The following is a 24,933-nucleotide window of genomic DNA, read 5'->3' on the forward strand; positions in this document are numbered from 1 at the left end:
GAGCAGCGCTTGTCCCGTCCTGAACGTGGCGGGAGTCAAAATGAAGCCGTGAGGTAAACAAGAAACAAAATAAGTCTCTTCACACGGTGTCTGGCCATGAGCCGGTTACGTTCAGCGATGCATAAAGGCAAAAGAGCCGCACAGGAAATGGTAGAAACTGCAAAACCAAAGCGCAAGAGGACAAAGACTGCAGTGAAAGAAGGTATAGCTTCCTCGTTGATGTTACCTAAAAGACTGATACTCAGACACATGAGTGTGAACCAGTGCATTGTTTGTCTGTCGGTGTCTGTCTTCAAACATCCTGTGGCCTGCATGAGTTGGTTGGTACTAGTGAATACTACAACCTCAGTCTATAGACACATCCTATAGAGCAACACTTTACCCTGTGGTTTCATATATTATGTTCAGTTTCACATTTCTTTTAGAGAGACTTAACTCTGACTGTCTTTGCCAACTTATTTTAAATAAAGCTTCACGTTAAAAAAGCAGTCAAAAACCAGGATATTATTTCTCTCCAGCTCTCTTTGCAGTATCTGTGAGTGGTCTAGCTCCCGGGATTAAGGATGGTCATTTAGGCATATGTTTGCATGATGTTAAATCATGACAAATACGCTCCACTCTGGTGCTGGCTTGTGTGAATATTTGGGATCTTGTAAGACCGTGTGGACTGGGCACATTTATGTTCATGATACAATGATAAAAATTTAATTAATTCATACAATACATAACTTCAGACATAAAACACGGTTTCAGTAATATTTATTTATTACCTCATTAAAATCACATGTTCTGTTTATTCACTCAGGCAGCATACTGTGTAACATTTGAACCATCCTGGAGTATTTGATAAATATTTTATTACTTGAACATCAGTGGAATTTGCTTTATGAAAAGTTGGAATGAGAACAGTATTTTTTTTTGGCCTTCCAGAGGAAACCACAAATGCTGCCTTGCCGTCCGCGTACCACACCTTCCCTGATCCTGCTGATGTTCTGCAGCTGCGCTCTCAGCTCCTGAACTGGTACGACAAGGAGAAGAGAGAGCTGCCATGGAGGACTCTGGTAAAAAGAAACATTTGTTTTGCAGGTTTTGTCAGAGACCAACTCACTAGCATTCATTAATTTAAATTATATATGACAGAAGGCGTTTTAGTAAGTCTGGTTCAGGGACATGTTTACTGCAGCAGACACCTGCAAGGATGCTTTTACCACTGAGATTAAAGTCACACCTAGTAGATTATACCTGTGCAATACAGTCAGAATATCATATCCTCATTTATCAATGTTATCTGACAGTATTTACCTGAAATTCTTCTGAAATTACAGTAATGTGATGCCTTAGTTTGGTTATTAGCACAAGTTCTTACTTCAGTGTATCATTACACACATTAGGCAGCGTAGAACCAATGCTTGCAATTACCATGAAGTAATCCAACTGACTGGCTCCCTGTATTTCTCTGACAGGCTATGACAGAACCAGACCTCAACATTAGGACATATGCAGGTAAGAAAACGTTTTCCTGGCAGATTTCGATATGTTGAACTGCTGCTGACGCCATTTACAGGACAGTGTGTCTCTCTCTTTTTTATCAGTGTGGGTTTCAGAGATTATGCTGCAGCAGACTCAAGTTGCCACAGTAAAAGACTACTACAACAAATGGATGAAGGTAAGTTCCTCTGACATATTAAGTTACTTTTGGATTCCTTTGGATACCTTTGACTTTGGATACTTTAAATCTAGTGAATATACAACCTTGTGTGTAATTTGGACTCTCTCTTTATTATGTTCCAGCGGTGGCCCACGGTGCAGGACCTTGCATCTGCTACACTTGAGGTGATTTCTAAAAGCAGCTATGGAAACTATGGTGATTTAAAGATTGTTTTCGAATTTCAAATGACTTTATTTATTTGTAGGAGGTGAACCAGATGTGGGCGGGTCTTGGCTACTACTCCCGGGGGAAAAGACTGCATGAAGGAGCTCAGAAGGTTTGTGTTGCACTTTGTAACATTTGTTTTGTAGCATGTATCTATGTGTCACTCTCAGGCCTTCTCCATTTTTCTTCATTGTACCAGCAGCTTTATGTAAATGTGAGCAAAGATTTATGAATTGATCCACCTGTTAACAGTTATAACTTTGTTATTTTAGGTTGTGACAGAGCTGAAGGGACAGATGCCTCAGACTGTCGACAGCCTGCTGAAACAGTTACCTGGTGTGGGACGCTACACTGCTGCAGCTATAGGCTCTATTGCACTGGGACAGGTTGGTTATTAGACACACACACACACACACACACACACACACACACACACACACACACACACTCTGAGGTTACATGTCATAACTGCAGTACCTCCATTTGTCACTGATGACTGACATCATGCCTGTTGCCTAGGTTACTGGAGCCGTGGATGGCAATGTGATTCGAGTGCTGTGTCGCCTGAGGGCTATAGGAGCTGAAAGCACAAGTCCTGCAGTAACAGAGGCACTGTGGTGAGTTTAAACTCCAAACTAAATATCCTTAATACTCCTGGATTTTGACTTTAGTACCAGTTTTTCAGTATTAGTTCAGCTTCTCATGGGCAGCTTTGTTTTACTACACAAGATGATTCCTGCATGTTGAGTGTTGTCTCAGAAGAGTCCAGACAACTGTTGTTCAATATTTTTTGATTTTGTGATTTATTTGTGCGAAGGATGTCAAGGAAACTCTTTTTTAAAAGCTGATGAATATTCCTTAGAAATATATAACATAATAAGGATAATATCTTGAAATACATTAGTTTTGGAGTGATTAATTGGTGAAGTAAATATGCCATGGTTCTAGTTTTTAATGTTTTTTCTTTCTTCTTTATTTCAGGGGTCTAGCCAATACACTGGTGGACCCAGAGAAACCTGGGGACTTCAACCAGGCCATGATGGAGCTGGGAGCACGAGTGTGCACCCCTAAAGCACCAGTGTGCAACCGGTGTCCTGTACAGTCTCACTGCCGCTCTTATCGCAAGGTAAAGACTATCTCAAATGCTAACCATTGCTAATAAGAATTTATGGTTTGTCCTTTGCTTTTTATTGTAAATACAGAAGAAGTTGTACAGAGATTGTTAACGTCTGGGATCATAGTAAGGCCACCCTGTCAGAGCATGCATAACTATACAGTGTCTCAATATATGTAGGTTCATGTCAAACAAGAGCAAAACTCTAAGAAGCTTTTGTTGAAGCTGGAGAGGAAGACTTCATCCCTGCCTGATATAGAAGACTGTGGTAAGTGTTCTTCCTCCTCTTTTCTCTTTCAGACCTCTCAGACCTTCATGATGTCATGATATAAAATCACTTCTGACATTTCTCCTCTCCCTCAGTGAGCAGTGGGACTTGTCCGCTGTGTCCCTCGGATCCCTGGGACGATGAGTTGGGCGTTCAGAACTTCCCCAGAAAGCCGGCAAAGAAGCCACCCCGAGTGGAGCGAACTCTGACCTGTGTGGTGATCAGACCTGGAGAGGAGGGAGAGGACGAGTACCTGCTCACACAGAGACCGAACAAAGGTCAGTGCCAGCAGAATTTCTCACAGCTGGAGGATCAGTTTGTGGCAGTCAAGAGATTGCTGCAAATTAAGGAGTCTATAGCCTGATAATGAGACTCAATTGCTATTTTGTTTTCATGTCCCTATTTTAACTGCTGAAAAAAATAGGGAGTCCAGTTTGATTTTTCAATCTTCCTGCAGCTTTGACTTAATTTCCCTCAGTGTTCATTTTAGCAGCGATTCCTGTGCCTTTATATGCTTGTGACAGCCAGGGCCAGAAGCAAATAATAGGGCCAGAAGAGGGCTGGAGCTAAAGGTTTTCAAGTTGTCCATCTGTCACATTTTTGTGAATATCTCAGTAACGCCTTGAGAGAATCTTTCCAAATTTATGGACTCAAGGATGAACTGCTTAGATTTTGGTGGTCCAACGTCAAGGTGACTTCACAAAACAGGGTTTGGCCATAACTGAAGAATTCGTACATTTATTATGACAAAATTTAACACAAATGTCTAATAGGATGAAAGGATGACTGTGACAAAATAGATTTTTTTTACAAAATAGATTAAAATTTAAAATGAAACCACCCTATTTGTTAAATGAACAGCTTTTGTTGTGCTTCCAATGATTGTTTTCACCCTCCCTGAGGTCTGACTGTGTGTGTGTGTGTGTGTGTGTGTGTGTGTGTGTGTGTGTGCGTGTGCGTGCGTGCGTGCGTGTGCGTGCGTGCGTGCGTGTTGTCAGGTTTGTTGGCAGGCTTGTGGGAGTTTCCATGTCTTCTGCTGGAGGAGGAGAACTCTGAGATGAAGCAGAAGAGGGCGCTGTGTGCTGTGATCAGCAGGATACTGGGAACTCCTCTGACTGAGAGCCTCTGCAAGTATGTTGGAGAGGTAAGCAACAGTACCATGCTTTTCCACTTTACCATACAAATAAACTCGTTATGTGGAACGTGACAACCCTTTGATGGAGCACTGCTGTTTGCAGGTGGTTCACATCTTCTCCCACATCCACCAGACATATGTGGTTCACAGTGTGCGTTTGAAGGACGGTGACACACAAACACAGACTGAAAATGCACAGTGGCTGAGCAGATCTGCTCTACATGAAGCTGCTGTGTCCACAGGACTGAAAAAGGTTTGTGTGTTGTTTACACAGTGTGTGTGTGTGTGTGTGTGTGTGTGTGTGTGTGTGTGTGTGTGTGTGTGTGTGTGTGTGTGTGTGTGTGTGTGTGTGTGTGTGTGTGTGTGTGTGTGTGTGTGTGTGTGTGTGTGTGTGTGTGTGTGTGTTGAATCCCTGCTGTGTCATTGAGGATAGCAGTACCTGAAGTGAACTTGATTGATCACAAACAGAAAACATGGTTTTTGCAACAACAGTCTACTTGACCAAAGGTACTGTCTGTTCCTCTGGTGTAAACAGATGCTTCATGGGGCAAAAACAGATTAATTAAAATAAAATGTAAAGTGAAATATAAACCATTTCCCAAAGAGCAGCAGGTGTGTGACATGTAACACACCTGCTGCATTATGCTGCATTTAGTTTTCTTGCCACATTACAGGATTTCAGTTATTTAAATTCTAGACAGGTTATAATGGTTATTGTATTAAATTCAGTTTCAGAGAATGTGAAACTCAGTTGCAGCTAATCATTGAGTTTATATCCAGACCGATATTAAAAAAAGCAGGAGTGAGTGATTGTTCACATGTGTTTCATGGGCTCAACATGTCAACTCTCCTGCAGATTGTGAAGCTCTACGATTCTGTGGACAATCAAGAAGAACAAGCCTCTAAGGTAAGCACCTCGGCATATTTATCCATTTTATAGCCATTTACAAAAATGCACCGTATCCTATAATCTTATGCTAATAACAGATGTCATGTATGTCACTTGTTTCTGCTCGTCTCATTTAGGATGGAAAGAAGCAAAAGGCCACTGGTGTAAAAAATGACAAGAAACCACAGGCCTCGAAAAAAACAAAACTGGGTGCAGCCAAAAATGGAGGCAGACAACTCTCCCTCAGCTCCTTCTTCAAGGCAGTGAAAGAGGAATCTTGATGCAGATGTGTGTGTGTGAAAGTCCTGCATGGTGCCTTTCCATGCATATGAGTTCTCCTGCATTCTTTTGGTGCCACAGGAACTAAATACAAAATGCCATCAAATTATTTTAAAGAGATCAGTTTTTAAATTTTTATAACATGAAGCAAAAGCAACAAAAAAAATCAACATATTAATCATTTGATATTCCTGTAGGGACTTGTATTTTATTACTGTGTAGACTTTTACTTTTTCATCTGTATGACATCCTAAACATTACATCATCATACTGTCATCATTATATGTAAGATAATTTTGTTACCACAATAAAATTGTAATTTTAGGAGGGAAAGAGTTTATTTTGGATAACAGTGCCCAGTTCAGATTCACACTCAAGACAAACACCAGGCTTAGTCATCTTCCAATCAAAACCAAGATTTATCAAGTATTTTACATTTTTTTGTATCAAAAAAAATCTCTTGTGTTACAATTAAATTAAATTTGTTATTACAACATACCAATTTATTTTGTATCATTTTTTTTGTGATCAGTTGGTCTGTCCTTAGTTTTCAAAGGTTATTATAACAAGAAAGTTGAAGTTGTATTTAGCCCAAAATCAGAAATCGACAGTGACTTCTTTGAGTAATGCTTGGGTTAATGTGTCATATTCTAATTCTGCTGAGCTCATATAATGGTATGCTCTTTGGTGGAGCTTATACAGAGTAAAACATCAGTTTGACTGCTTGGCGTTATGTCTCACTATTCAGCTGGAAGACCTGCATGGATATATGTCGTCGTCCTGGATTAATGTTCACTGTGATTTTCTCATCAATCTACCTCTGGTCCTGAACTGTCAGCAGGTTTAACACAGCCATGAAAAACTGCTTTAAATAAAACTCACCAGTGGAGGGGTGGAGGAAGTATTCAGATCTTTAATAACACACTGTAAAAAAAAAAAAAAAAACTCCATTACAGATAAATGTCCTGCACTTAAAAATGTTGCTCAAATAAAAGTATATAATTGATTAATTAACACGGACAAATGCGCATATGAGTGACTTTCTTACACTATAATATTAGATTAGTATCAGTGTGTTCACATGCATGTTACTGTACCAGGTTTTGTTTTTTTTATCATATTCAGATGATACATGATCATAGCTCTAATTAGATTTCTGATCATCTGTGTGCAGGTGTGTCATGATTTCTAAACATCTCGGCTTCTTATTTTAACCAACAGAGACTGTTCACAAAGCTAGTAAAGGTGTTTACATGCCACACTATCCTGGATTTTATCAGGTAACACATCCAGGCCATATCCAGGTTTCTGAAACCAGATTATGGTGTGTTAAGGATGTTTTATCCCACCAACAGTCAATTCTGCATTTTTTTGAATTCTCTCTTAAATATAAACAAAGTAAAAATACCTCAGATTTGTACTGAAGTGCAGTTCTTCAGTAAATGTACTATCTATACTGTCTATACGTATCCTTCGATGGACAAGAAGGTGCTTTTATTTCATTAGAAAGATATATGCAGTAGAATAAATATATGACAGAAGATAAGGAATAAATAAAAAGTAAAATCATTTAGGAGGGAAACAGCGCCCACTACTGTGCTGAACAAGTAACCAACTGAACCTGTTAGAGAACATTCATTAGGAAAAAAGGGGGCAGGAAGTGATCTAAATCTTCTCAATACTTTCTCCATTTACAATCCACTTACAAATCTCAGAATTCTGAGTTTAACGTCAGAGTTCTAAAAAGAGGAAATAAAGAAAAAAGAAAAGAAAATTCACATGTGGCCCTAATGCAGAAAAATGTTTATGGAAAAGTAAGAATTCTGAGTTTAAAGTATAGTAAGGTAAAAAATATTCACATGTGGCCCAAATCGTCTTCCGTAAATTCCACATTGTTTAGTTTGTTTTTGTTCACCCTTTGGTTTCTGGTGTTGCTGCTCGCTCCAGTCCGTCTCAAATCACTGATCGCTGATCACAGCACGGGGATCTGGGTGTGACCAAACTTGGGGGCGTGCTGAAATTTGTACGTATTTGTCCAACAGCTCCAGATAGTGTCCAAAGGTTCTGCAGCGTTGCTAACTGCTGAAACACCGTTTGCAAGGTCAGAAGCCGTGAGTGGAGTTTTGTCTTTAGTTGTTTCAGATTTGAGTTTTTTTCTCTTTTAATGATTGCATTACAATAGAGGTAGATTTGTTGCAATGTTATTTGTGTGAACAGATCGACAATCAGTGCGTAATGTATAATCTGTAAATATAGAACGCCTTCCACAAATACAAGTTTCATCAACGTTTCTGGACCTTTCCAGGTTTTTAAATTGGTGTGTATGTGGCGGAATGTTCACAACTAGAGTGAGTGACATCACACAGAGTGGGGGAGAAGCTGTTCAACTGCTCTGAAAGATTTCTATTGTGTTCGTCCTCACAGCCACAAAGTTTCCAATAACACAAAATTTTGCATATCACAGTGGATCTTTGTGGCATAGTATGGTAAGACATATAAGGTCATAGTATAGTAAAGCAAAAAAAGTCATACTATAGCAAGGCATAGGTAATGGTATAGTAAGAAATAAAAACATTATAGTAAACTAAGGAATAAAAAGTGATAGTTTAGTAAGGCATAAAAATGTCAAAGTATAGTAAGGTATAAAGTAATAGTGTAGTAACGCATAAAGTCATAGGATAGTGAAGCATTAAAATGTCATATTATAGTAAGTCACAGAGTCAGTATAATAAGGCAAAAAAAGTCATAGTATACTAAGCCAAAGAAAAGGCATAGAGGCCATTGAATCTAATGTCCGTGTCTTTGGATTGCGGGAGGAAGCCGGAGTAACCGGAGAGGACCCACACAGGCATAAGGAGAACATACAAGCTCCACACAAAAACACCCCTGGTAAGTGATGGAAATGTCAGGGTATAGTAAGGCGTAAAAACGTCATAGTATAATAAGGCATGAAGCGTCATTAAAAAGATCATAGTATGGTGAGGCATAAAACGTGTTAAAAACATCATAGTATAATAAGGGATAAAAAAAATAGTGTAGTATAGTATAGTAAGCTATAAAACGTCATAGTGTAGTAAGGCATAAAAATGTAAAAAAGAAAGTCATAGTAAAAATGTCATATTACAAGGAGGCATAAAAACATCAAAAAATGTCATAATATAGGTAGACATAATAATGTCATGGTATAGCAAGGCATAAAAACGTCAAAAAACGTCATATTATAGTAAGGCATAAAAGCACCAAAAAACATCGTAGTATAGGTAGACATAAGAATGTCATGGTATAATGAGGCATAAAAATATCAAAAAACGTCATAGAATAGTGAGGCATAAAAACATCAAAAAACGTCATAGTATAGTATGGCATAAAATGTCAAAAAATGTCATATTACAATGAGGCATAAAAACATGAAAAAACATCATAATATAGGTAGACATAAGAATGTCATGGTATAGTGAGGCATAAAAACATGAAAAAACGTCATAGTATGGGTAGACATAAGAATGTCATATTATAGTAAGGCATTAAAACACCAAAAAAGGTCATAGTATAGTATGGCATAAAATGTCAAATAATGTCATATTACAGTGAGGCATAAAAATATCAAAAAACATCGTAGTATAGGTAGACATAATAATGTCATGGTATAGCAAGGCATAAAAACGTCAAAAAACGTCATAGAATAGCAAGGCATAAAAACACCAAAAAACGTCATAGTATACTATGGCATAAAATGGCAAAAAACGTCATATTACAAGGAGGCATAAAAACATCAAAAAATGTCATAATATAGGTAGACATAATAATGTCATGGTATAGCAAGGCATAAAAACGTCATAGAATAGCAAGGCATAAAAACACCAAAAAGCTTCATAGTATAGTATGTTATAAAATGTCAAAAAATGTCATATTACAATGAGGCATAAAAACATGAAAAGACATCATAGTATGGGTAGACATAAGAATGTCATGGTATAGTGAGGCATAAAAACATGAAAAAACGTCATAGTATGGGTAGACATAAGAATGTCATATTATAGTAAGGCATTAAAACACCAAAAAGCTTCATAGTATAGTATGGCATAAAATGTCAAATAATGTCATATTACAGTGAGGCATAAAAACATCAAAAAACATCGTAGTATAGGTAGACATAATAATGTCATGGTATAGTGAGGCATAAAAATATCAAAAAACGTCATAGTATACTATGGCATAAAATGTCAAAAAAGGTCATAATACAATGAGGCATAAAAAAATCAAAAAATGTCATAATATAGGTAGACATAATAATGTCATGGTATATTGAGGCATAAAAATATCAAAAAACATCATAGTATAGAAAGGCATAAAAGCATCAAAAAACGTCATAGTATACTATGGCGTAAAAATGTCAAAAAAGTCATATTACAATGAGGCATAAAAACATGAAAGAATGTCATAATATACGTAGACATAATAATTTCATGGTATAGCAAGGCATAAAAACGTCAAAAAACGTCATAGAATAGCAAGGCATAAAAACACCAAAAAACGTCATAGTATACTATGGCATAAAATAGCAAAAAATGTCATATTACAAGGAGGCATAAAAACATCAAAAAATGTCATAATATAGGTAGACATAATAATGTCATGGTATAGCAAGGAATAAAAACGTCATATTATAGTAAGGCATAAAAGCACCAAAAAACGTCATAGTATAATAAGGCATGAAGCGTCATTAAAAAGATCATAGTATGGTGAGGCATAAAACGTGTTAAAAACATCATAGTATAATAAGGGATAAAAAAAATAGTGTAGTATAGTATAGTAAGCTATAAAACGTCATAGTGTAGTAAGGCATAAAAATGTAAAAAAGAAAGTCATAGTAAAAATGTCATATTACAAGGAGGCATAAAAACATCAAAAAATGTCATAATATAGGTAGACATAATAATGTCATGGTATAGCAAGGCATAAAAACGTCAAAAAACGTCATATTATAGTAAGGCATAAAAGCACCAAAAAACATCGTAGTATAGGTAGAAATAATAATGTCATGGTATATTGAGGCATAAAAATATCAAAAAACGTCATAGTATAGAAAGGCATAAAAGCATCAAAAAACGTCATAGTATACTATGGCATAAAAATGTCAAAAAAGTCATATTACAATGAGGCATAAAAACATGAAAAAACGTCATAATATACGTAGACATAATAATGTCATGGTATAGCAAGGCATAAAAACGTCAAAAAACGTCATAGAATAGCAAGGCATAAAAACACCAAAAAACGTCATAGTATACTATGGCATAAAATGGCAAAAAACGTCATATTACAAGGAGGCATAAAAACATCAAAAAATGTCATAATATAGGTAGACATAATAATGTCATGGTATAGCAAGGCATAAAATGTCAAAAAATGTCATATTACAATGAGGCATAAAAACATGAAGAAACGTCATAGTATAGTATGTTATAAAATGTCAAAAAATGTCATATTACAATGAGGCATAAAAACATGAAGAAACATCATAGTATAGGTAGACATAAGAATGTCATGGTATAATGAGGCATAAAAACATCAAAAAACGTCATAGTATAGTATGGCATAAAATGTCAAAAAATGTCATATTACAGTGAGGCATAAAAACATGAAAAAACATCATAATATAGGTAGACATAAGAATGTCATGGTATAGCAAGGCATAAAAACGTAAAAAAACGTCATATTATAGTAAGGCATAAAAGCACCAAAAAACATCGTAGTATAGGTAGACATAAGAATGTCATGGTATAATGAGGCATAAAAATATCAAAAAACGTCATAGTATAGTGAGGCATAAAAACATCAAAAAACGTCATAGTATAGTATGGCATAAAATGTCAAAAAATTTCATATTACAATGAGGCATAAAAACATCAAAAAACATCGTAGTATAGGTAGACATAATAATGTCATGGTATAGCAAGGCATAAAAACGTCAAAAAACGTTCTAGAATAGCAATGCATAAAAACACCAAAAAACCTCATTGTATACTATGGCATACAATGTCAAAAAAGGACATAATACAATGAGGCATAAAAACATCAAAAAATGTCATAATATAGGTAGACATAATAATGTCATGGTATAGCAAGGCATAAAAACGTCAAAAATGTCATATTATAGTAAGGCATAAAAGCACCAAAAAACGTCATAGTATAGTATGTTATAAAATGTCAAAAAATGTCATATTACAATGAGGCATAAAAACATGAAGAAACATCATAGTATAGGTAGACATAAGAATGTCATGGTATAATGAGGCATAAAAACATCAAAAAACGTCATAGTATAGTATGGCATAAAATGTCAAAAAATGTCATATTACAGTGAGGCATAAAAACATGAAAAAACATCATAATATAGGTAGACATAAGAATGTCATATTATAGTAAGGCATTAATACACCAAAAAAGGTCATAGTATAGTATGGCATAAAATGTCAAATAATGTCATATTACAGTGAGGCATAAAAACATAAAAAAATATCGTAGTATAGGTAGACATAATAATGTCATGGTATAGCAAGGCATAAAAACGTCAAAAAACATCATAGAATAGCAAGGCATAAAAACACCAAAAAACGTCATAGTATACTATGGCATAAAATGTCAAAAATGGTCATAATACAATGAGGCATAAAAACATCAAAAAATGTCATAATATACGTAGACATAATAATGTCATGGTATAGCAAGGCATAAAAACGTCAAAAAACGTCATAGAATAGCAAGGCATAAAAACACCAAAAAACGTCATAGAATACTATGGCATAAAATGGCAAAAAACGTCATATTACAAGGAGGCATAAAAACATCAAAAAATGTCATAATATAGGTAGACATAATAATGTCATGGTATAGCAAGGCATAAAAACGTCATAGAATAGCAAGGCATAAAAACACCAAAAAGCTTCATAGTATAGTATGTTATAAAATGTCAAAAAATGTCATATTACAATGAGGCATAAAAACATGAAAAAACATCATAGTATAGGTAGGCATAAGAATGTCATGGTATAGTGAGGCATAAAAACATGAAAAAACGTCATAGTATGGGTAGACATAAGAATGTCATATTATAGTAAGGCATTAAAACACCAAAAAGGTCATAGTATAGTATGGCATAAAATGTCAAATAATGTCATATTATAGTGAGGCATAAAAACATTAAAAAACGTCATAGTATAGGTAGACATAATAATGTCATGGTATAGTGAGGCATAAAAATATCAGAAAACGTCATAGTATACTATGGCATAAAATGTCAAAAAAGGTCATAATACAATGAGGCATAAAAAAATCAAAAAATGTCATAATATAGGTAGACATAATAATGTCATGGTATATTGAGGCATAAAAATATCAAAAAACATCATAGTATAGAAAGGCATAAAAGCATCAAAAAACGTCATAGTATACTATGGCGTAAAAATGTCAAAAAAGTCATATTACAATGAGGCATAAAAACATGAAAGAACGTCATAATATACGTAGACATAATAATTTCATGGTATAGCAAGGCATAAAAACGTCAAAAAACGTCATAGAATAGCAAGGCATAAAAACACCAAAATACGTCATAGTATACTATGGCATAAAATAGCAAAAAATGTCATATTACAAGGAGGCATAAAAACATAAAAAAATGTCATAATATAGGTAGACATAATAATGTCATGGTATAGCAAGGCATAAAAACGTCATAGAATAGCAAGGCATAAAAACACCAAAAAGCTTCATAGTATAGTATGTTATAAAATGTCAAAAAATGTCATATTACAATGAGGCATAAAAACATGAAGAAACGTCATAGTATAGGTAGACATAATAATGTCATGGTATAGCAAGGCATAAAAACGTCAAAAAACGTCATATTATAGTAAGGCATAAAAGCACCAAAAAACGTCATAGTATAGTATGTTATAAAATGTCAAAAAATGTCATATTACAATGAGGCATAAAAACATGAAGAAACGTCATAGTATAGGTAGACATAAGAATGTCATGGTATAATGAGGCATAAAAATATCAAAAAACGTCATAGTATAATATGGCATAAAATGTCAAAAAATGTCATAATACAATGAGGCATGAAAACATCAAAAAACGTCATAATATAGGTAGACATAATAATGTCATGGTATAGCAAGGCATAAAAGCACCAAAAAACGTCATAGTATAGTATGGCATAAAATGTCAAAAAATATCATAATACAATGAGGCATAAAAACATCAAAAAACATCGTAGTATAGGTAGACATAATAATGTCATGGTATAGTGAGGCATAAAAACATCAAAAAACGTCATAGTATAGTATGGCATAAAATGTCAAAAAATGTCATATTACAATGAGGCATAAAAAAATCAAAAAATGTCATAATATAGGTAGACATAATAATATCATGGTATAGCAAGGCATAAAAACGTCAAAAAACGTCATAGTATAGTATGGCATAAAATGTCAAATAATGTCATATTACAGTGAGGCATAAAAACATGAAAAAACATCATAATATAGGTAGACATAAGAATTTCATGGTATAGTGAGGCATAAAAACATGAAAAAACGTCATAGTATGGGTAGACATAAGAATGTCATATTATAGTAAGGCATTAAAACACCAAAAAAGGTCATAGTATAGTATAGCATAAAATGTCAAATAATGTCATATTACAGTGAGGCATAAAAACATCAAAAAACATCGTAGTATAGGTAGACATAATAATATCATGTTATAGTGAGGCATAAAAATATCAAAAAACCTCATAGTATACTATGGCATAAAATGGCAAAAAATGTCATATTACAATGAGGCATAAAAACATAAAAAAACGTCATAATATAGGTAGACATAATAATGTCATGGTATAGCAAGGCATAAAAACGTCAAAAAACGTCATAGTATAGAAAGGCATAAAAGCATCAAAAAACGTCATAGTATACTATGGCATAAAAATGTCAAAAAAGTCATATTACAATGAGGCACAAAAACATGAAAAAACGTCATAATATACGTAGACATAATAATGTCATGGTATAGCAAGGCATAAAAACTTAAAAAAACGTCATATTATAGTAAGGCATAAAAGCACCAAAAAACGTCATAGTATAGTATGTTATAAAATGTCAAAAAATGTCATATTACAATGAGGCATAAAAACATGAAGAAACGTCATAGTATAGGTAGACATAAGAATGTCATGGTATAATGAGGCATAAAAATATCAAAAAACGTCATAGAATAGCAAGGCATAAAAACATCAAAAAACGTCATAGTATAGTATGGCATAAAATGTCAAAAAATGTCATATTACAGTGAGGCATAAAAACATGAAAAAACATCATAATATAGGTCGACATAAGAATTTCATGGTATAGTGAGGCATAAAAACATGAAAAAACGTCATAGTATGGGTAGACATAAGAATGTCATATTATAGTAATGCATTAAAACACCAAAAAAGGTCATAGTATAGTATAGCATAAAATGTCAAATAATGTCATATTACAGTGAGGCATAAAAACATCAAAAAACATCGTAGTATAGGTAGACATAATAATGTCATGTTATAGTGAGGCATAAAAATATCAAAAAACGTCATAGTATACTATGGCATAAAATGGCAAAAAATGTCATATTACAATGAGGCATAAAAACATAAAAAAACGTCATAATATAGGTAGACATAATAATGTCATGGTATAGTAAGGCATAAAAACGTCAAAAAACGTCATAGTATAGAAAGGCATAAAAGCATCAAAAAACGTCATAGTATACTATGGCATAAAAATGTCAAAAAAGTCATATTACAATGAGGCACAAAAACATGAAAAAACGTCATAATATACGTAGACATAATAATGTCATGGTATAGCAAGGCATAAAAACGTCAAAAAACGTCATAGAATAGCAAGGCATAAAAACACCAAAAAACATCATAGTATACTATGGCATAAAATGGCAAAAAACGTCATATTACAAGGAGGCATAAAAACATCAAAAAATGTCATAATATAGGTAGACATAATAATGTCATGGTATAGCAAGGCATAAAAACGTCAAAAAACGTCATATTATAGTAAGGCATAAAATCACCAAAAAATGTCATAGTATAGTATGTTATAAAATGTCAAAAAATGTCATATTACAATGAGGCATAAAAACATGAAGAAACGTCATAGTATAGGTAGACATAAGAATGTCATGGTATAATGAGGCATAAAAATATCAAAAAACGTCATAGAATAGCAAGGCATAAAAACATCAAAAAACGTCATAGTATAGTATGGCATAAAATGTCAAAAAATGTCATATTACAATGAGGCATAAAAACATCAAAAAACGTCATAATATAGGTAGACATGATAATGTCATGGTATAGCAAGGCATAAAAACGTCAAAAAACGTCATATTATAGTAAGGCATGAAAACACCAAAAAACGTCATAGTATAGTATGGCATAAAATTTCAAATAATGTCATATTACAGTGAGGCATAAAAACATGAAAAAACATCATAATATAGGTCGACATAAGAATTTCATGGTATAGTGAGGCATAAAAACATGAAAAAACGTCATAGTATGGGTAGACATAAGAATGTCATATTATAGTAAGGCATTAAAACACCAAAAAAGGTCATAGTATAGTATGGCATAAAATGTCAAATAATGTCATTTTACAGTGAGGCATAAAAACATCAAAAAACATCGTAGTATAGGTAGACATAATAATGTCATGTTATAGTGAGGAATAAAAATATCAAAAAACGTCATAGTATAGTAAGGCATAAAAGCATCAAAAACGTCATAGTATACTATGGCATAAAATGTCAAAAAATGTCATATTACAATGAGGCATAAAAACATCAAAAAACGTCATAATATAGGTAGACATAATAATGTCATGGTATAGCAAGGCATAAAAACGTCAAAAAACGTTCTAGAATAGCAAGGCATAAAAACACCAAAAAACATCATAGTATACTATGGCATACAATGGCAAAAAACGTCATAATACAATGAGGCATAAAAACATAAAAAAATGTCATAATATAGGTAGAAATAATAATGTCATGGTATAGCATGGCATAAAAACGTCAGAAAACGTCATATTATAGTGAGGCATAAAAACATGAAAAAACATCATATTATGGGTAGACATAAGAATTTCATGGTATAATGAGGCATAAAAATTTCAAAAAACGTCACAGAATAACAAGGCATAAAAACACCAAAAAGCGTCATATTATAGGTAGACATAATAATGTCATGGTATAGTGAGGCATAAAAACATCAAAAAACGTCATAGTATAGTAAGGCATAAAAGCATCAAAAACGTCATAGTATACTATGGCATAAAATGTCAAAAAATGTCATATTACAATGAGGCATAAAAACACCAAAAAGCGTCATATTATAGGTAGACATAATAATGTCATGGTATAGTGAGGAATAAAAACACCAAAAAACGTCATAGTATACTATGGTATAAAAATGTCATATTACAATGAGGCATAAAAACATCAAAAAACATCGTAGTATAGGTAGACATAAACATGTCATGGTATAGTGAGGCATAAAAACATCAAAAAACGTCATAGTATAGGTAGACATAAGAATGTCATGGTATAGTGAGGCATTAAAACATCAAAAAACGTCACAATATAGGTAGACATAAGAATGTCATGGTACAGTGAGGAATAAAATCATGAAAAAACGTCATAATATGGGTAGACATAATAATGTCATGGTATAGCAAGGCATAAAATGTCAAAAAATGTCCTATTACAATGAGCCATAAAAACATCAAAAAACGTCATAGTATAGTCAGGCATAAAAATTTCAAAAATGTCATAGTATAATAAGGCATATAAGTGTCACAGAATAAAGGCATAAAAATGTAAAAAAAAATGTCATACTATAGTACGGCACAAAAAAGTCATATTATATAAGGCATAAAACGTCATAAAAGTTCACAGTATAATAAGGCATAAAACGTCATCATATAGTAAGGCACAAAAATGTCATTGTATAATAAGGCATAAAACGTCATAAAAACATCATAGTATAATAAGGCATGAAAATGTCAAAAAAACATCCTAGTATAGTAAGTGTCAGGGACCAAGCAGTTAGGCAATGAGGAGAACAGGAGTTTTGATGGAAAAAATAGGGTTTTTATTTACACAAAAAACACAATACAACATAAACCAAGAACTTAATTATCTAGGCCTATAAAAGAGGTCAGCGAAAGAGAATTATACTCAAAATAACAGCAACAAAACAAGATGTTAACTGAACAAAGTGACCTAACATAGTGAGACATGAGGGCACATATAAAGTGGGGGAAACAAAATGGACATCAACTACAACTAATTCAAAGGAAAAGCTATCTAAACCTAAACCCCCCTCATGGTTTGGCCTGATGGGCAGGCCACAGGATTTAAATGTCCTCTGCCCTCGGACACGCCTTTTGCTTCACCAGGAAGGGACCTCCCCACCAGCATGGTAACGTTTATGGCTGTTATTCTGTGTGGCAGTGGCCATCACAGTAAGGCATAAAAACGTAAAAAAAAAATCATATTATATTAAGGCATATAAATGTACAAAAACGTGATTGTATAGTAAGGCATAAAATGTCATGGTATAGTAAGTCATAAAACGTCATAGTACAGTAAGACATAAAAACTTCAAAAACATCATAGTATAATAAGGCATAAAAACTTCATATTATATTAAGGCATATAAATGTCAAAAAACGTGATCATATAGTAAGGCATAAAATGTCATGGTATAGTAAGTCATAAAACGTCATAGTACAGTAAGACATTAAAACGTCAAAAAACGTCATAGTATAGTAAGCCATAAAAACGTCAAAAACATCATAGTATAAAACATAATTAAAACATCATAGTATAATAAGGCATAAAAACTTCATAGTATATCAAGGCATATAAATGTCAAAAACGTGATCGTATAGTAAGGCATAAAATGTCATGGTATAGTAAGTCGTAAAACGTCATAGTATAGTAAGACATGAAAATTTCAAAAACATCAAAGTATAATAAGGCATAAAACATCATAGTATAATAAGGCATAAAATGTAATAGTATAGCAAGGCATAAAACGTCATAAAAACATCATAGTATTTGATGGCATCAAAATGTCAAAAAACGTCATAGTATAGTAAGGCATAAAATTTCCCAGTATAGCAAGGCATAGAACGTCATAAAAACATCACAGTATAGTAAGGCATAAAAATGTTATAAAACATCACAATATAGCAAGGCATAAAACGTCAAAAAACGTCATAGTATAGTAAGGCATAAAAACGTAAAAAAACGTCATTGTATAGTAAGGCATAAAAATGTAAAAAAAAAAACGTCATAGTATGGTAAGAGATACAATGTCATAGTATAGTAAGGCATAAAAATGTAAAAATAAACATTTTAGTATGGTAAGACATACAATGTAATAGTATACTAAGGCTTAAAAATGTAAAAAAAATGTCCTATTACAGTAAGGCATAAAACGTCATAAAAACGCCATTGTATTTGATGGCATAAAAATGTCAAAAAATGTAATAGCATAGTAAGGCATAAAAACATCATAGTATAAAAAGGCATAAAACATCCCGGTATAGCAAGGCATAGAACATCATAAAAACATCACAGTATAGTAAGGCATAAAAGCCTCAAAAAAACGTCATAGTAGAGTAAGGCATAAAAATGTAAAAAATTTTATAGTATAGCAAGGCATAAAACATAATAAAAATGTCACAGTATAGAAGTTATAAAAATGTCAAAAACATCATAGTATAAAAATGTCATAAAAACATCATTGTATTTGATGGCATAAAAATGTCAAAAAATGTAATAGCATAGTAAGGCATAAAAACATCATAGTATAAAAAGGCATAAAACATCCCAGTATAGCAAGGCATAGAACATCATGAAAACATCACAGTATAGCAAGGCATAAAACGTCAAAAAACGTCATAGTATAGTAAGGTATAAAAATGTCAAAAAAACATCATAGTATAGTAAGACATAAAAATGTCAAAAAAACGTCATTGAATAGTAAGGCATAAAAACGTCAAAAAACGTCACAGTAAAGTAAGGCATAAAACTTCATATTATAGTAAGGCATAAAAACGTCCAAAAACTTCATAGTATAGTAAGGTATAAAATGTCGTAGTATAGTAAGGCATAAAAACGTCAAAAACGTCATAGTAAAGTAAGGTATAAAAATGTCAAAAAACGTCATTGTATAATAAGGCATAAAAACATCATAGTATAGTAAGGCATAAAAACGTCAAAGACGTCATAGTATAGTAACGCATTAAGAGGTTAAAAAACGTCATAGTATAGTGAGGTATAAAAATGTCATAAAATGTCATAGTATAATAAGGCATAAAAACGTCATAGTATAGTAAGTCACTGAGATCCACAAATGCTTTTCCGCTTCATAAATAGAAAATTGATTTAAAAATGTCTGTTTGAAAGTTGTAAATGTTAGGAGGATACAAATCTATCCCTATACATTATTTTATATGTTTTCAGATGGCTTCTGCATGGCAAAGTGTCCTGTCTGTGCACCAGAGGATAGTGGCCAATGGAGGTGTGGTGATGATTATTATTTTTTCCTACATATACAATTAATTTTCCTTTTTTGATTGGTTTTCTTTTTTTTTTTTTTGCAAAACAACAGCAGAGAAGAGATTCCCAGTCTTAGGCACAAGCCTGTGTGTGTGTGTTCAGTATGTGGGAGTTGGGAGCTGCAGATGTGCTAGTCTTCACAGTGACTGCTTTGTGGCTTGTCCCATGGTTTGCCACCACCACGCCATTTTTTATACTCCATTATCTTGTTACAGTCATTTTTGCAGTGGACGCATGTGAGTGGGAGGAACAGAGACCCAGACTCAGGGAGAGCCCTTTAATTGTCACGAGAAAATTGTACTTTTCATATACTCCACTGCATTTTTGCATTTCTTTTCCAGCTTTATAAAATTTAATTGGTTTACAGTTATATAATTGCACATATAATGGGTCATCTGCTCTGAACTGGAAGAAGACAAACTGTAAATCTTTGTATTTCTTTGTATGTACCCTGAACTTTATTTATTCATATGTCAATAAAGCCTGAGAGTCCCTGACACAGAGCCCTATTATGTTGCAGACAGGAGGACTGACCCGTGGCTGCTGGTCTACTCCCCCGTCCCCGTGTCACTCATCTTTCTGGTTTACCTCTGTGTGGTCTGGGCCGGCCCTCGGCTGATGAAACACAGGGAACCCGTTGACCTCAAAGTCGTTCTCATTGTTTACAACTTCGCCATGGTCGGCCTGTCTGCCTACATGTTCTATGAGGTGCAGGAGTCCTGCTTTTTGTCGTTGTGTTAACAGGGAAACCAAATCAATCCTGAGCATGAAAATATGATTCAAAAAAATTTTCTTATGCTCAACATAAATTGTTATATTATTGGTGTATCATTTCATGAAATTGTTGTTCTAATATTTTTAGTTCTTAGTCACATCATGGCTCTCAAACTACAGCTACCTCTGTCAGCCTGTAGATTACAGCACCAGCCCATTGGCAATGAGGGTAAGCATTTTTCTCACAAAAGCTTCACTTGGAATTCACAGTAAAATGTGAAAAGCAGGCGGCTGACAGCGCAGTTTGAAAGATAAAACATACAGTTACCTTTATTGGATTATTATTAATGCAAAATTGAACTTTCACCTTTCCGGCCTCCAGATGGCCAGAGTTTGCTGGTGGTTTTTCTTCTCCAAGGTCATAGAGCTCTCTGACACGGTAAATATTTGTTGAAACATTTTCAGTATCAGTGAAATTCAGTCAGAGGAGTAAGAATATAGTTATAACTCTGTTCCTCTCTCTCTATGAGCAGCTCTTCTTCATCCTGAGAAAGAAGAACAGTCAACTGACTTTCCTTCATGTCTACCACCATGGCACCATGATCTTCAACTGGTGGGCGGGAGTCAAGTATGTGGCTGGAGGACAGTGTAAGTCAACTATTGTAGTAATTTAATGAAAGCGCTCTAATGATATTTTTTGTTGTTTCCAACAAATCCCACATAAATACCAAAAACCAACAATCAGCTGATTGTTCTTACAAGTATTTTCTGTATAGCTAGCGCAGTAGGTATCTTATTCCTCTGTGCTGTGAAGCTCTGTTGTTGTTCAAAAACTATTAAAAAAAACAAAAAAAACCCATAAATGAGCCACACCATTGCACTGGATCGTAAATACTTGCTGGAGCACCAAATGTGTATTTTTCCACTGCTGAAAATTGTCCCCAAAAGATGTACCAATTCCTCCTATTTGAGCAACTTGTGCTATAAACTGTGTTTAGTTTGAATGTTTTACTTTGCATTTAAAAAAAAAAAAAAAAGATTAAACCATATATATCTGTGAAGATTAACACGTGTGTGAGGTTAATTGCTACAGACAGATTAAGAAAGTTGGAAATTATTGAGAAATGGACTAACACATTGTTGGTCTTTATCTTTTCATGGGCTTTGTTGACAACCCCCCTAAAAAAAACACTCTAGAATAACACCTCAATTAATGCTGATATGAACTTATCTTTAAACATGACTGTTTTCATGCCAAAGATATTAGGCATTTTTATTTAAGTAAAAAATCTCATTACTTTTTTCCACCACAGAAATTTTAAATACTTTTAATAATTCACACACTATCAATATTAACAAGTATTTTCTCTGTATTTTGATGTATTTAATGACTTCAATTTTGAGTATAATGATTGATTTAACTGATTTAAAAAAAATGTTTTGCATTGCTTTATTCACACCACATCCTGCAGCATTCTTCATCGGCCTGGTCAACACCTTTGTTCACATAGTGATGTACTCTTACTATGGCCTGGCTGCGATTGGCCCTCACATGCAGAAGTACCTATGGTGGAAACGATACCTAACGTCTCTGCAGCTGGTGAGTGGCTCCTGCTCTGTGTGACTGGAATTGTACATGCAGTATGTTTCGAAAGTAACTCAAAATGATCTAAATTTTGTCTTCGGCTGCCTCTCCAGATGCAGTTTCTGATGTTCCTCGTGCACACGGGCTACAACCTGTTCACAGAGTGCGACTTCCCCGACACCATGAACATGGTGGTGTTTGGTTACTGTGTCACCCTCATCATCCTCTTCAGTAACTTCTATTATCAGAGCTACCTCAGCAAGAAGAAGCAGAAATAAGACGCAGTGGTGAGGCGTTGACACACAATCGAACACACTGAGGCTTTAATGAGAGGCGCTTACGCGATAGTGTGACAAAGTATTTTGCACAGTGAGTCAAGTGTTCTGTGTCTGCAGTCCCCACCAGTGTCCACTAGAGGGCACAACATGTCCACAGTGTGAAGGTTTTTCTAATGGTCCTCATCAACTGTCTGTTCTACACAAACTTGAACATTGAATATTTTACAGACATATACAACTAATGTGAACAAGCTCAGTCCTCTCTGCATTATTTTTAATGTAAAAATGACGAACATGATTGTTGTAAACAAACTGTACATTTTATACATACAATAATAAAGTAGGTTGGTCTCTGCATTATTGCAGAATTTATTAGCCCAAACCCTCCTCAGTAAATAAATCCAAAAGCAAAAAACACAAAATACAGAAATGCAAACATTTTTTTTCCACTGCTAAAACAACACGGCAAAATGATATATTCTTTTCTACACTTCAGTCTAAAGTAGATTGAAACATGTAGATTAGAGAGGAAAAAACATGAGAGGAGGGAAAGGTTTCATTTAAAGTCCATTCAGGGACTTTGTAGTGACTGAAGTTTATGTATTAAAGCTGAAAGAACTGCATGTGTAATCTCAGCCTGATTGTACTGTAAGCGTGCAAGTCTTCGCACCAAGACAAATTCTCTGTACATGATGAGTTCTTGGCCAATAAATGTGATTCTGAATCTAAGAAGGAAAGCTTATGTCTCTCATGGACCTCGATGGGAAGATAGTTTAAAAAGTCCTAATAAGAAAAGGAAACTGTAATTTATCCCTTCATTTAAAATGAGTAAAAATCTGACCAAAATGTTTTTTTGTTTTCTTCCTTCTTACATATTTCAAATCTTTTCTAACCCAGCGGTTCCCAACTTGGATGTCTGACCCCCAAGACAAATCTGAATAATAAGAATAGAATAATTAAAGGGGACTTCCAGCAATTTAGCATTTTACTTTAATTATGTTAAGGGACTTGCAAGCGACAGATTAAAAACAGAAGGGGCAAAATCGATCCAGTAGAGGTTGAGATATCCTGACTTTTAGTCTCTTGCTCCAAAAAAATGATCCTGCTGATCCAACAATTCTCATGCTACAACTCGGCAGCGTCTTTGGGAAGACCCCCCCTGCAGGGTAAACACCTACATATCTAAAACTACGCATTCCAAGTTTAGAACAGAGGCTTTCTGTTAAATCTGTATCGAGCCCAATCCCAAATAACCATGATGACATCACCATGACATCATTGAGGTTATTTTCTCAGAGTTTAGAAAGCTTCCTTCACAGACACAGAAAACATTTTACATGTGTTTTATAGGCTGTTTAGTACTTACTCCTCAGGACAAGTTAACTGATCTTAATGTGTAAAATCAGTGTGTCCCTTTAACAGAATCAGACAATGCATCAATTTTTTGATTTTTCCTCAAATCTTTGCTCATTTACTCATGAATTACTGAATAATTTTACATCTGAAAATGGTTCACATAACACCTGGAAAAATACTGGTGACATTTTTGTTTTGAGGGGTCACGATCTATAAAGGTTAGGATTTAAACCAACTTTGCATCTTGACTATTCAGGTAGTGTGAGGTTAGTAGTCTCAACTGACTTCAAAGCTTTTTTTGTCTGTTGGTTTCCAGTAGGTCAGAAGAATCTATAAATCATTTTTGATTCACTGTGTGAGCTATATTTTGCTGTTGGAAAAAAGAAAAAAAAAAACGAAACAAGAACTAGAGAAGAAGTGATCCGAGTGTGTAAAGATGCATGTGAAGGGAGTTGTACTGCAAAGTAGTAGAGTGGGTGTGGTGAAGCGTGCCCTGCTCCAGTGTTGCTCTACGTCTCTGTGTAGACGGAGGACATGTGGCTCAGGCTGCGGTCGAAGCTGCCCACCTGGAAGAAAATGCTCTCCTCTGGGCTTGAAGAGAACTGGCACCCTGCGTTTCCTTGCAGCTCCTGGGTCAAGCTGAAGCCTGGAATAGACATGACATGTGTACTTTGTTTAATATTTTTAATAAAATCATTCAGGTAATATTTTATGATCTTTTTGATTCCGGCATTTAGGCCCGAAATAA

The 24,933-nt window shown here is 34.3% G+C and overlaps 3 protein-coding genes across 7 annotated transcripts in view; 2 read left to right on the top strand and 1 right to left on the bottom strand.

The window, feature by feature from the left end:
- On the top strand, positions 1-8,447 carry mutyh (mutY DNA glycosylase). 3 transcript variants are annotated; one of them, XM_056378963.1, is made up of 16 exons: positions 1-202; positions 931-1,061; positions 1,464-1,503; positions 1,593-1,666; positions 1,792-1,833; positions 1,914-1,985; positions 2,146-2,259; positions 2,393-2,490; positions 2,855-2,999; positions 3,168-3,255; positions 3,351-3,533; positions 4,254-4,399; positions 4,494-4,643; positions 5,247-5,297; positions 5,417-7,669; positions 8,375-8,447. In XM_056378963.1, exons 1-15 carry the CDS (start codon positions 97-99, stop codon positions 5,558-5,560), a joined length of 1,584 nt encoding a protein of 527 aa, XP_056234938.1. In that variant the 5' UTR covers positions 1-96; the 3' UTR covers positions 5,561-7,669; positions 8,375-8,447. The 3 variants fall into 3 exon arrangements, with proteins under 3 accessions (XP_056234938.1, XP_056234939.1, XP_056234940.1); XM_056378964.1 differs by having other exon boundaries at positions 8,379-8,447; XM_056378965.1 differs by having other exon boundaries at positions 5,417-7,659; positions 8,379-8,447.
- On the top strand, positions 7,766-23,566 carry elovl8b (ELOVL fatty acid elongase 8b). The gene is made up of 8 exons (XM_056378973.1): positions 7,766-8,447; positions 20,157-20,214; positions 20,773-20,960; positions 21,115-21,195; positions 21,349-21,405; positions 21,500-21,614; positions 22,439-22,566; positions 22,665-23,566. Exons 2-8 carry the CDS (start codon positions 20,157-20,159, stop codon positions 22,827-22,829), a joined length of 792 nt encoding a protein of 263 aa, XP_056234948.1. The 5' UTR covers positions 7,766-8,447; the 3' UTR covers positions 22,830-23,566.
- The window catches only part of LOC130171119 (zinc finger protein GLIS3), a 72,545-nt gene continuing 70,464 nt past the window's right edge, over positions 22,853-24,933 (bottom strand). For all 3 annotated transcript variants that reach the window (XM_056378961.1, XM_056378960.1, XM_056378962.1), the window contains one exon: positions 22,853-24,831. In XM_056378961.1, the coding sequence (XP_056234936.1) occupies positions 24,695-24,831 (137 nt within the window). In that variant the 3' untranslated portion in view covers positions 22,853-24,694. The remainder of the gene's footprint in view (positions 24,832-24,933) is intronic.

Source organism: Seriola aureovittata, chromosome 6, assembly GCF_021018895.1.
Source record: "Seriola aureovittata isolate HTS-2021-v1 ecotype China chromosome 6, ASM2101889v1, whole genome shotgun sequence".
Taxonomy (NCBI): Eukaryota; Metazoa; Chordata; class Actinopteri; order Carangiformes; family Carangidae; genus Seriola; species Seriola aureovittata.

Excerpts from the sequence above, each read along its gene's own strand:
- mutyh (XM_056378963.1), top strand. The coding sequence starts at position 97 with ATGAGCCGGTTACGTTCAGCGATGCATAAAGGCAAAAGAGCCGCACAG. Across the intron at positions 2,260-2,392 it reads GCTCTATTGCACTGGGACAG|GTTACTGGAGCCGTGGATGG; the intron begins GTTGGTTATTAG and ends CCTGTTGCCTAG. Across the intron at positions 4,400-4,493 it reads TCTGCAAGTATGTTGGAGAG|GTGGTTCACATCTTCTCCCA; the intron begins GTAAGCAACAGT and ends TGCTGTTTGCAG.
- elovl8b (XM_056378973.1), top strand. The coding sequence starts at position 20,157 with ATGGCTTCTGCATGGCAAAGTGTCCTGTCTGTGCACCAGAGGATAGTG. Across the intron at positions 20,215-20,772 it reads GAGGATAGTGGCCAATGGAG|ACAGGAGGACTGACCCGTGG; the intron begins GTGTGGTGATGA and ends ATTATGTTGCAG. Across the intron at positions 21,615-22,438 it reads GTATGTGGCTGGAGGACAGT|CATTCTTCATCGGCCTGGTC; the intron begins GTAAGTCAACTA and ends CACATCCTGCAG.